General features: G+C 41.2%; 1 protein-coding gene across 1 annotated transcript; it reads left to right on the top strand.

Moving 5' to 3' along the window:
• The first annotated feature begins 245 nt into the window (after positions 1-245).
• VDAC2 (voltage dependent anion channel 2) lies at positions 246-13,070 on the top strand. The gene is made up of 9 exons (XM_055720442.1): positions 246-410; positions 4,441-4,512; positions 5,578-5,627; positions 7,854-8,006; positions 8,096-8,148; positions 8,588-8,815; positions 9,999-10,149; positions 11,049-11,106; positions 11,999-13,070. Exons 2-9 carry the CDS (start codon positions 4,446-4,448, stop codon positions 12,088-12,090), a joined length of 852 nt encoding a protein of 283 aa, XP_055576417.1. The 5' UTR covers positions 246-410; positions 4,441-4,445; the 3' UTR covers positions 12,091-13,070.
• Positions 13,071-13,450: the final 380 nt, after the last annotated feature.

Raw genomic sequence — 13,450 nt, 5'->3', positions numbered from 1 at the left:
CAGCACCCCCGGCAGGCTGCCCCTCCCGCCCCGCCGGCCCTGGCGCGGCCGTTACCGCCCCGCCCCGCCCGCAGGACCCCGCCTGGCCGCCGGGGCTGCCCCGCCGAGCGCCTGCCGCGCCGCCGTGCCCGCTGCCCGCCTCCTCGCTCGGCCCCGCGGCCGCTCCCGCCGCTCCCCCGGCTCTGCAGCGCGGGCGGCGGCGCGGCGGGCGGGCGGGTGGCGGTGCGGCGCGGCGGGCGGGCCAGGCGGCGGGCGGGGCGGCCCCGGCTCGCTGGGGTCCTGCGCGGCGGCGGGCGGATCGGTGTCTCCTTCACTTCGCCCTCCAGTGCCAGCGGCTGCAGCAGTGCGGCCTCCTCACGGCGAGACCCGCCCGAGCCCCCGGCCTCGCCGCCCTCCCGCGCTATAGCCAGGTGCCGGCCCGCCGCCGCGACCGGCTCCGCGGGAGCAAGGGAGGCGGGCGGGGCTCGCCCGGGCGGGCGGAGGGGTGGTGAGCGGGGCTGGGGGCTTCGGTGGTGCCAGCCCCAGCGCCCAGGCTGACGGCGGGGCGGGGGTGGCCGGCGGGGCGTGTGCCTGCGTGTGGGGGGTTCTCAGGCGCGCTGCCCCCTCCGCCTGCCCCCGCGGCCTGGGCGGGCGCCGCGCCGTACCGGGCGTGCGGGCCGGGCCGCGGTTACATAAGGGGCGGCGCGGCGGGCGCGCGGGGGTCAGGCCGGGATGGCCAAGATGGCCGCGCCGAGGAGTTCACCTTGCGGCGGGCCGGCGGCGGGAGGGAGCTGGCGCGGGGCAGGGTGTGCCGCCTCCCGGCCGGGCTCCTCGCCTCCCCGCGGCCCTGCCGGTGCCCCGCTCGGAGGGCGGTGGGCCGTGGGCCGGTGCGCGGCCCGGCGGTGGCGGCGCGGCCGCTGCCCGTGGCGAGAGCTCTCATATGTTTTTTAATTATTAAGCTGTAGCGGCAGCTTAGGTTGAAAGATCGCTACGTGTTTCATGTGTTTTAACAAAGTATTTTCCCAGTAATTTCTCCGCTGCTCTTCACATCTCTGGAAAAAAAAAAATTCCCTGTAGATATTGCTATTTTTTTTTTAAATTGCGTGAGTACTGAAGCTCTTTTTATTATAGCTAGGTCTAATCTCTAGCCTGATCTTCGACATACGGAGGTCCTAAAATTGCTAGAAATCTTTGTAGAAGTCCTTGGCATTCCTTTAATTGTAAGGTGTTGAGATTGTTATTTCAAAACTCTGAGGAAAACTGCGATGTAATAATTCTGATAACATTAAAGCCTTTTTCTGTTCTTGGGATTTATTTTTTTTTAACAGAAGAAGAAAACGTGTTTATGGCTCTTGAGTAACAGATTAATTAAACTTATTTTTTTGGGGTGGTAGCTGCCGCTTTTTTTTTTCAGGGTGGAGCTCCCGCTTGCTTCAAGTGGATTCTGTGTTCTTGAAATGAGGAATAAGATTATCTGGTAGTCACTTTCACAGCAAACCTCTTGTAGCTAAATGTTACTTATATTTTACTGACTTGTAATTAGTAGTTGTTAAGTGAAAGATACTTGAAAATACGGTAGAAGAAAATCACTTTTGATTATAAGAATTTGCAAACCTAGCTAAGTTGCCAACATTGGAGGACACAGGAATGATTTTATTTTATTTTTTGGGGTGGTGGTGGTGTCCTGTTTTCATTTATTGAGCATTCTGGTGATGGCAATGGCTTCTGGGGTATTTAGTATACCCAGAATTAACTCCTTGTTTTCCCCTTTTGTCCTTGTCCATCCCTGTTAGTATAGGATGAGAACAGCAGTGTGACAGCTGTGTTCTGTTTCAACTTTTTATTGCAAAACTTGCATCTTGTAGACTGGTTGACAAATACTGTTTGGTTTCCTTGCAATGGGAAGATGCTTAACTAGGCCAGATGAAATGGCAGCATCCTTTTTACTGTAGTAAACCTTTGAATTTAGACACAGGTACCAGTTTGGTAACTTCTCGGGGCACTACTGCTTAGCATATCTGCTGTCTGTAATGGTTGTCTAGTCAGATTGGAAATAAAAGTGAAAAGCTCATTTGTACTGTAGAAGCATGTCTGTGCTAAAGGCTATTATAAAACTTTAGAAGTAATTATTCTTCTGAAGATGCTAGTTAGTAGTGAGACCTATTCATTAAAGGAAAAAATACACAGCTAAACCATCTCTAAATTGTTTTAAATTGCTAATGAACTGTACAGTTGCCATGCAGCAGAAATTTAGAGGAAAGAGCAGTGTTCCCACACTTTTTTGTAATTTGGTCTACCACCTGCGTCTTTCTATTGAATAAATAATGGGAACCATTTAATAGTTTGGTTTAGGGATTAGTATTTGTTCTGCTATAGAATTCTGTTTTCCCTCAAGACTTAGGGTTATTTATTACGGACTCAAATTTGGGCTAAGCCTTTTTAAACTTCCAATGCTCTTAAGTAATTTTCATGTCTTTTTTTTTTTTTTTTCCCTCTTTTATTAAGAGTCAGTTTGCTTTAACTCTGTGGAAAAACAGACTTGTTTTGTGTTCTTGAACAAGCAATGGATGTCTTACTACAGTGACCTGTTTGTAGAATTTAAAACTCCTTACTAAAGAAGGGTGGGTTTAGTTAGTTATTTTTTTTTTAGTTAAACTGTGAATGTAAATTTTTTTGCTCAGAGGAGGTTGAAGTTACCTTCTTATGGCGTAGGGAGGTGGAATAAGATACTTTGGAAAACTTCATTAGAAATTGTAGCAAGGTAAGAAACAGTCTTGTGCCTTACCATTGCTTGCTAAAATAGTGGAATTTTTAAAACCAGTAGCAGTTCGTACAATTAGGCTGTATATGGCAGGTGTAATTTGAGTTAGTTTTTGGTTTGGTTTTTTTTTTAATGTGGTTGCTATTCTGAAACTACAATCTCTGTAGAGGAATGGTGTCCTAAAGGAAATTTTACTGGATCAGGTGTTCCAGGAGAGTTTTCCTTCTATGTAGATAAGGACATGAAAAGATGGAACGAAACTTTTTTTGAGGGGAAAAAGTAACAACTTGTCTTGGTGTTGTATTATTGAAACACTTATGATCTTGCAGAGATCTACAGAAGGTAAGCAATTTTATAGCCAGGTGTTGAAAATGTAAATATTGGTTAAATGTACTATATAAAAAAGTAATCTTTCCTGTTTTCCATTGAAAGTTAACATGTGAGCATAGTGCCCTTGTTATTTTTGAGGTTCTGAAGATATTTTTCCATTCCCTTAAAGAAAAGCACAACAAAAAACCCAGGCCACACAAGAGCAAGATAAACAGTCAGTTATGTTAATCTGACTTTCTCTGCAAAACCAATGTGACCAAACAGTTTGAGAAGATAAGAGGAGGTTTTTGTTTGCTTGTGTTTAGCCTTTTAATGCTCTTTATTTAGTTAGTTGTGTCCTCCCCCCTTCACAGCATGGCTGGGGAAGTTACTAACTCTTTGAAAGACACAGTTTTCTGTGTTTTAAGACTTCAAAACACAGTGCCTCTCTAACAGTGGTCTTTTGCTATTTAAATCATGGGGAAACAGTCAGCAAGGGAAGGTACAGATAAAGTCTATCTTCACAGGGAGGGAGAGCCATACAGGCCTGTGTGAGACCTTTGGCTGGTATCTATCCATCTTCCAGGGAGGCTTGGTGATAGCTAGTCTTGAATGACAGGTTCTTTAACAGCGAGGTTGCCAGAGGCTCCCTGTCTGTGAGGGGGATTCCTGAAGAGAGCTTTTCTCACTGACCCAGCACTCCTACTGCTTGTTTGTTTTAAACTTAACAAGACAACACCTGAAAATTACACTCTTGCTTGTTATGGGGGAAGGGCGGCGGGGGTGGGTAATGGGAATGGGGAACTTCATCAGGTTGATTGCATTGATGGCATTAGATGTTTCTTTTGAAGTCGTATGTCTTACCGTTTAAAATACTTGGCAAATAATGTTGTACAACAGATACGCACTCTTTTTAAATTTTGAAAATAAAAGCTTGTGGGTCCTTCCAAGTAGTTTTCAAAAGCATCTGTCGAATTGGATTTTGTGGAACTTCAGGAAACAACTGTCTGTATTACAGTTTTTCAGATTTCCAGTTTGCTGTTTTTTGGTGGTAACTGCCAACTCTGGAAATGTGATCTATTACTTGATTTCTGGTAATTAAAAATGTATGGAGAAGTCTACTTGAAAAATTACAAACTGGGTGGTCTTGTAATGCCTCTTTTCTACAAGCAGATTACTGAAGCCAGGAAAACATTCAGTGTTTGCAGTGACCGTCGCTCAAAATCTGTAGGCGTTTCACAGAATACTGTAATTGTTCGAGCCATCTGTCTATTAATCGCTTTCTTATATGGATCTGCCTTAACGAGGATCTTCAAAGAGTTATGGTAGCATTTTTTGTGCGCGCGCGCAATGGTTAAAAGTTCACTATTAATTAGCCCATTACCTTTCAGCTCCAATGGCGATTCCTCCATCATATGTAGACCTTGGCAAATCTGCCAGAGATATCTTCAATAAAGGATATGGTAAGAATAGTTTTTTTTATAAAACGTGGTGTTTCTGCTGCAGCCATGAATTACCTTTTTAAGCCTTTATGTAAAATTGAATGCTCAAGTGCCTGTGTTTCTGTGGAGGGGGAGCATGTTTTTTGTCTATCATTACCATCAACTAACATTGTTGGAGGCTTTTTGTGGTCCGTTTTGATGTGAAGTCTGTTAAATCTTACTGCTTTAGCCACATAATTGTCAGAGGTATACAAGCATGTAACCCCAAGCGTAGTTCAACTTAGGAGTACACTTTGTTTACCAGTCTGTCTGTGCCACAACATTTATTGATACAGAAGGGGATATATACTGCTGTAACATTACAACCTTTTTTTAGAATAGAAAGGGGAATAACCATGGGGAAAAAAAATCCTTCAGCATTTTAAAATGCTTTAATACCAGGCAGTTGCGTAGTTGAATTCTGCTGTTTCTTCCTGGTCTTCGGGGATGCATGTGAAGGCTTTTTGAGCCAAGGCTGTTGATCGGCTCTAAGGGTAACAGTGTCAATTGACACTCCCATAAAACCTACTTATATTACAGTTCCAGTGGCTGTACGTTTCCCAGTGACTTCATTTTTACAGTTGTTGGGTTGTTTGGTTTTTTGTTGATTTTTGGTTGGTTTTTTTTTTACTTTGAGATACTTCTTACTGGTGCGGAGAGATGAATTTTTTGCATTGGGAGGGCTCTTCGGGTGGCACCGACTACAAAGCCGATGCCATCCTGGGAACAGAAAAGAGTACATTTTGTCTGACAATAAATTTACTTTTGGAAGTCATCGTTTCATAGCTAAATGTGCAGAGTACAACTGAGAGGCTACTCCCCGCTTTCTGTGTGGTTATGTTGGAACAGAACTGGCTTGTTCTAGAGTGGCCACCTCTACCTGCTGTGGCATCTAAAACTTGACTGTTATTGAAGGCAGTCTATGGTGGTTTTTGTATGTGTATGTACGTGGCATACAAGACTGCTTGGAAAACCAGCTTCTTGGAAAATGTGGTGGATGGTCTTAGTTAAAGTCTACTGGTGTAACTTTCATTTCTATTTGTTAAGGTTTTGGGTTGGTGAAACTGGATGTGAAAACAAAATCTGCAAGCGGAGTGGTGAGTTTAAATACCTTTTTTTTTTTTTTTTCTGGCTATGGGACATCCTCCAGATGCTGCTAAGTAGTTTATAGGTTATGTGAATGATAAACTTTTGGTGTCAGTTAATTTCAGAAGCCCCTGAAGATGTGACACTTACTCTGAATGTAACAGGGGTATTGCACTGTTTAGTAGTCTTTGCTAAAAAACCCCAAATTCTCTTGTGTTTGAAGGTGAACAGATAACTGACACATTCTTGAAGTATTCCAATGTATCAGTCATAGTACACATAATTTATTTCTCAAGTACCTTATCATAATATTTGTATTTGGTGGAACTTTCTGGCATCTTGATGCTTGAGTGAATTAGCTGGTGGTGAATTAACGTGTTTAATCTTTAGCTCCTCTTTAAAGGTATTAAAACGTTGGAGTAGTGTTCTATGCAAAATGCATAGTCATGCAAGCAGTGCCTCCCATACTTTTATCTATTTCTAGAGCAGACTTCGCAAGAAATAAAGGTAGATGATTATTTTTTTTCCCCCAAACTGGAAGCTTTACTACCAAGCGAGGCGCATGGTTTATATGCTGTGTTTTTTCTGGAAGTCTGTATGCCAACTGAAGCACAGTTTGCAAGAGCCCTATTATTGCTGTGTTTTTTATTATTTTAGCTCATTTCTTTTGAGGACTACCCAGTAATACTGGTAAAACTCTCTGAAAAATTCAAGCCCTCATGTGAATCTCGTATCAGTTATTAGCCATCCCTCCCAGGTGGAGAAAGTGCTGGCATGTGGGTACTGCAGATGTTTTAAAGCAGAGATAAGAGGTTATGTAATAGTTTGCTTCTCCTGAAGCTGGTACCACAATGGTCGCAGTCACACGTGCGCTAGGAACAGCACAAAGCAGGAAGTTAAAGCTGCAGGTATTTGAACTTGAGAGGTTGCTGTCGCTTGCCAAGAAATTGACCTTAGAATGCTGCAGCTGTGTGGATAGTTCAGCGGTTCACTCACATAATGCAGGTGAATGTGTTTGCCTTGGTTACGTTTGATCAGCCACCATTAAAGATCAGCCTCATGCGCGCTTGCGGTGCGCGGTAGCTCTTGGGCTGGGAGAGTATGAATGTTTAATGACTTGTGATTTCAAATCTGTGTTTCCTTCTGGGGAAAGTGAGTGTGAGAAGTTGACTTGAAAATAACACTGTACATGGAGGAAGTCTGAGATTGAAATTTTGATTTCTGTGTTTTTGAATGTTTTTAATCATAAGGGCAGTAATATTTCAGTGGAAAGAGCTCTTTTAACATGTATTTGCAGACTAGACTTCTGCTTGGTATTGCTTTCAGTTTCTGAACAGTGGTACACAGAAATCATTCTGTTTTTTGTGAGAATCCAAGTAGTGAGAGACATAGGGATTGCTTTATTTAATAAGATGTGAGTGATATGGTTAACTTTTAAATACTTTCAAGAATTCCAAGTAAGATTGTACCAGAAGCATAAAATCAGACGGTTCCCTTAGCTCACAATTCAAATATGAGTGTTCTTCCTGTGTGTCGTTAAACCGAAGTGTCAGGGGAATAGAAATTTTATAATGTCAGTAAAAACATGTTGTGCCTGTGGCTTATGTGAAGGCTTGGTGTATTGGGTAGACTGAGGACTCTCTTAAAAGGCAACAAAAACCCCCAAACAACAAACTACCACCCACCCCACCCCTAACTTGAAAAATGATGGCATTCTATGACTTTTTACCGTTGTGCATGATTTATCTTTGGAGGTGGTTGAATGGAATAATGAAAATGCATATGTGATCCTTAAAGATTTTTACCAGACTTGCATTACGTGACTTATAACGTTCTTAGCTCTTGGTTTGATTTTTTAATTTGCTCATTAGGAGTATCAAACTTAACCTTGTATTTCAGGAACTTGTTTCTGCTTTTAAGGAGAATATGTGCAGTAGCTACTGTCTTGCTTCTGAGTTACGTTGCAGCCCTGTGCGTTTTGTAATAGTGGCAGAAACACTGCAGTTGAGATGGGGGGGGGGGGGCGGTCCTCCATGTAGGCATGAATTGTCTAGTAGTTCTTGACCATGTCATCACACACACCCCACCCACCCCCAGCTTGTTCTTAGGTTGTTTAACTTGTGTAGAGTAACAAGATCTTAGCATTTGCTGAAGAACAGTCTTTTCTCTTTTGGCACTGTGTAATGTTTTCAGGATCACATGTATCTTCTGTGTAACGTGGACACTGTCCTTTTTAGGAATTCACAACATCTGGTTCATCAAACACAGACACTGGGAAAGTGAATGGAAGCTTGGAGACCAAATACAAATGGACTGAGTATGGGCTGACTTTCACAGAAAAATGGAACACAGATAACACTCTGGGAACAGAAATTGCAATTGAAGATCAGGTAATAGATTAGGAGAGTCTTTATTTGTTCTATTGAACTAGCAGAACCAAATTTATAGCTTTTATCTTACCTTCTTCCCCTCCAATTAGATTGCCAAAGGCTTGAAGTTGACATTTGATACAACTTTCTCACCAAATACGGGGTAAGAATCGTTAACCTTTTTGCCTTTATATAGGGCAGTAATAACACCCATGGTCAGTAAACATTCATCTGGTCTGTTGCATTGACAGAGAAGTTTGTATGGTTTGCTATTAATCCAAATTAACAAATCCCAATGATAAAGGCTTCTGCTCTCTAGCATCGCATCTTATCCTACGGGGTTAGTACTGGGCATTTCACAACAGCCTGCTTTGCTTATTTTCTGGGATAGAAATACTTGGAAGATTGCAGGAGGTGTGAAAATGCCTCTGCATTCATCACAAAATGCCTGTTTGCCTGATGGGCTAGCAGAACTTTGGCCCAGTCTAGAGGATGCCTGTGCGTGGAATTTGGATGCCTTGTGTGGAGTCATGTGGCTCGAATTTGGAAGTTTATTGAGGAAGATCAAGCCTTGTCTTAAGATAACTCTTTCTCTGTTTCAGAAAGAAAAGCGGTAAAATTAAGTCAGCTTATAAACGTGAATGCCTAAACCTAGGTTGTGATGTTGACTTTGATTTTGCTGGACCTGCAATCCATGGTTCAGCTGTCTTTGGTTATGAAGGCTGGCTTGCCGGTTATCAGATGACTTTTGATAGTGCCAAATCAAAATTGACAAGAAATAACTTCTCTGTGGGTTACAAGACTGGAGACTTCCAACTGCACACTAATGTGTAAGTACTGAAAATTGTGTCCAGATATACAGCAGCAGACTCTCTAACTTTCTAGTCAAAATACAGATGCTTGAAATAGCAAGAGATGCTTGTAAGGCCATTAAGTAGAGTGCATTTTTCAATATGAAACTAAATAAATGATAAACGTTGCTTTGTATCGTGCGCTCTCAAAACAGTAAATACCTGTGGCTTGTTAGCACTTACAGCATAATATATGCTAGAGCTTGCCAAACACTGAAGTACATCCACATTGCAAGTGCAGTAGTTCAGTTGCACAGAGCTGATCATAATGCTTTTTCCAGCTTTCCCATTACACTGAATTGTATCTGACTATAATTCACAGGCAGTAAGATTTGTTAGAGGTAGTAATTAGCGTTGCACTGTTTAAGTAGGCCAGCAGTATTTTTCTGGAGCAAGACTAGAGCTTTGCTTTTGGACTTTCTGAGTAGGTTGATCTTCTTGCCTGTCTGGAATGAAGAGTGCATGAAACAGTAACAAAAGTTTAAGACACCTTGTTTATAAACTTTATTTCAGACTTGCTGCATTTTGATCTTAAAAGTTCTTCAGAGCAAGCTGTTCAAAACTTTCTGAAGAACAATGTGTTTTAATAAAAGTTTGAATTGTTCCAGTGCGTTTAGTTAGGAAATAATTGATTTTAAAGGTAGAAGCCTCCCCTTTTGAAGAGGGAGGATGGGGATGGTGTCTGTCTCTCTAGGTTTATGGAAGTTGGGGTATGGGAGGAAGCTACAAAACACTTTATAGTCTGGGCTGTAAGAATTCCATTTCAGTTTACTAATATCAAGCATTGTGACAGGCTTTTAAAAAGGCTATCTAATTCTTTGGGAACACCATGTATTCAATAAACATAAAATTAAGAATGCCCATTTCTTAACTCTTTAACGTTTACCTGTTCTGTAAGGGTGTGGTCTGGAATTACTTTCAAGTACTTAGTTCAACACTAGTGTGAGAATTAGCTGTAGTACTATATGAAACTGTTTTTTTTTCATTAATTGTTGCAGTTTTAATTTTGCCCTGAAGCCTTTGTTCATCTCCCCTTCTGCCGAAAATATGAAACAACTCAAACTTCTGGAATTCTCATTTGAATAAAAAAATTAAGTATTTTTTTAAAAAAATGTTTGGATTATGTAAATATAGGAAACTAACTTTTTTTCAATTTGTGCAGCAATGATGGTTCAGAATTTGGTGGGTCAATTTACCAGAAAGTGAGTGACAATCTTGAAACTGCTGTAAACCTGGCTTGGACAGCAGGTAGCAACAGCACTCGCTTTGGCATTGCGGCTAAATACAAGTTGGATTCCACTGCTTCTATCTCTGTAAGTACAGCTCTAACCAAAAGGTTTATGCTAAGCACAGTGGACTTTCACTTTCTGTGAATCTGTGTGTTATTTGTACAAAAGAAGGTAGTAGGTCACGAAGTGGTGTAGGAATTGCTCTTACAATCCAGGCGGCTATAATTAAACCAGCAGTATTTAGATTCTATAATGTTGCATACAGCAGGGTCTCTTATAATCTGTCAGATGTGCTGCTCTGGAGGACTTAATGTATTTATAAAAAAAAAAGAAAAACCCCTTCATGTCTAGTTCCGTAAGCTTACATAATTTTTTTTTAAAACCAGTTTTTGGGGAGTTCTGTCATATTCTCATGGTAAGAACTCTGGTGGTACTGGTTAAAAAAGCGATATGCAGAGTGTTTTGTGTGTTATAAAGCTAGAATTGAACCAGGATTGTTGGAATCATCTGTAGAGGAAGTGATGCAAATTATATGCGCATGTTGTTTATGATGACGTTACAAAGTGTTTGCTGCTTGACTTGGTTGGACCTACAAGATACTGATTCTTCTGTAATAATATGAACGTGGAGGATTCTTCTCAAGTGGCTTGTTTTGGGAGGCCATAGTGGCAAATTGCTATGGCCTTCTGGAAAGGGGGGAGTGGGGAAGTTCACCTGTCAAACTACATTGCAGTAACAGTTCTGTGCCCTTACATTCACCCTGCTCTTAAATATGTCGCTACTTCAGCTGTAGGTAAGTTGGGGGGCAAGGTCAGAGCTGGAAAGACACAATCTCATAAGCACAGATATCGAAAGAACAAGTAAAATTTGGTTTATGTTGATAATGGCAATGTTGCCACAGTTCTCTGGCTTCTGAATGGAGAACTAACAAAGAACTAATCAGTTACGCTATTTCAATTGCTTCTGTCTTGTTCTTTTTTCAGGCAAAAGTGAACAATTCTAGTCTAGTTGGAGTGGGTTACACCCAGACCCTGAGGCCAGGTAAGGGGCATCACATGAATTGTCACATACATTTTCTTTTATGCACCACAAAGGAAATGTTTGAGATCTGTACATTTATATGCAACTATTTCCCTTCAGAATAGTTTTGTCTTGAAGGCAAAGTAGATGTTTTACAGCAGCTTATATGTTGCACATCAAATCTTTACCTGAACAAGACAAATTCCTTTGTATCTAATGGTACATCTGCATCATATGCCTCATTGATTGTGTAGGAGTGGACTGTATTTTGTTTGATAGCTTAGCTTTAGGCTGTGCAAAGCAGTCTGGGGGTTTTTTTTGGGTGTGTATGTGTGTGTGTGTTGTTTTTTTTAAGCCTTGCTTTCTCCAGTCGTACCATATTGAATGATAGCAGACCTTGAAATAATGATTCATCGTCAAAAGAGCATAGTTCCTGCTCTTAATACTAGCAAAAAATCCCAACCAAGCACCTCCAGAACTTAACTTGTTTGGCTTAAGTATGAAAATACCTGTTAGTGCTATATTACCATTGGTTAGTTCCTTACCTGAAAACAAATAAAAATGGTAGTTTCATTCCATCCCTTCCTTGGTAAAAGTGTCTGCCTTTCTATGCATAATTTTTCTCCTCCTTTGCTCACTTTAATGTAGAAAAGGAGAGCTCTTGTATACTTGCCAATTAGAGACTTTGTATATTCACTGTATAACACGGTATTTACAAAAAGCATTCAGCTTGGTTCACATGGCTACCCTTCAATAGGATTTTATGGGTAAATGGATTCTTCTGTAGAAATCTTTAGAGGAAAGTAATGAAATAGAACGAGCTACAACTGGGACTTGTAATGAGGGGGGTTGAGTTGCATGAAAGCTACTCTGATTGTCTGTTGTAAACATGCTGTTTTAAAAAATCTTACAGGTGTGAAGCTTACACTGTCTGCCCTGATAGATGGGAAAAGCATCAATGCTGGTGGCCATAAACTTGGTCTTGGCCTGGAACTGGAGGCTTAAAAAGGTGAAGAAACTGCTGCAGAGAAGGGATATCAGAAGAATTTGGCCTTAAAATGTATTTCCAATGTGACCAGCAGGCTTTTTTTTTTTCCAAGAAGGATGACCTAGAACAAGAGCTGTATTTGAAGTATTTAGACAGTTACTTGTTAGCTGGTTTCTAGTTAAATTGGTTACCCATCTAGTTAAAATTCTGCATTAGTGCAGTCACTTAAACATTATTTAAATGTATTTAACTGTTTAATGCGCTACCCACAAATAATGAAATAGACATCTATGAAAACTGTACAATTGTGTGCATGTTTGTTTTTATGTTCCTCTTAACATTTGGTATTGCCATTGAATGAAAAATGGATCCGTGGATTTTTTGAAATGAGGTCAAAGAGTTTGTTAATTCACTTGAAGTAGAAGTACATTTGGTATCCCAAGACAAATTACGAATAAAACAAGTACACACACATACTTGTGCCTCAGATATTTTAAGAGTTAAGATGTGAGGGTAGTGCTCAGTTAAGTTTTAACTTGAAATAACCCAAGAAGTAGTGCTCTATACCTTTGTGCAATTAAGGACCCCCCCCACCTCACCCATGACAGCACTGAATATAGATGGTTTTCACTGAATGGTTGGATTCCTCAAGCAAGTTGAATGTGCTTTTCTGTCAGGTAAGATTTGTCATGACACAGTGGTTTGATTCCCCTGTGTTCCACGGGCAAGGTGTACTGTGTTACTAGCTGGCTTCCTGATGCAAAGAGTGCAGTGATGTACGTGGCACGCTAAGACATTTAAGAACTGTTCCTTGACGCTTTTGCCCAAGGGGTGAAAAACCTCACCACAAACACACCTTTTGCTTATATTTGTATGAAGTGAGACGTATCTCTGCAACTGAGTGTAACAGTGTAATGGTATAACAGCCTGCTTATCCCAACTGCTGTGAGAGGTTTCTGCTTAAAATGTTTGAAATAAAGGCTTCATTTTAAATGGAGACAGGAAAACGCATCTGATTTTGCTTTCACTTTGACTAATAAATCATTGCAGATACCCATTTCAAGTCCAGAAACGTGCAGAATAATGGAAAAAACTCTCATGTTTTTCCAGTCTAGAATTAAGAGAGTATAGAAGTATTAGGGATATTTGTCTGTAAACATAACGTCCTTTAAAGTCAAACGTAACAAGTTGTGAATGCCTTCAATGTGGGATATATTAAATACATGTAGTTACAGTGCATTCATTTAAGAACAGGGATTTACTGAGTTCAGAGGAGTGCCTGAAGTCTACTTTTTAAAGTCTGTCATAGCTGGGAAAGGTGTTTTAATATTCAGGCTTGCAGTGTGTAGTTCACAGCAGCTTCCTTTACAGGGCAGG

The sequence above is a fragment of the Falco cherrug genome, chromosome 9 (assembly GCF_023634085.1).
Source record: "Falco cherrug isolate bFalChe1 chromosome 9, bFalChe1.pri, whole genome shotgun sequence".
Classification (NCBI taxonomy): Eukaryota; Metazoa; Chordata; class Aves; order Falconiformes; family Falconidae; genus Falco; species Falco cherrug.
This window is presented reverse-complemented; position numbering and strand designations above follow the sequence as displayed.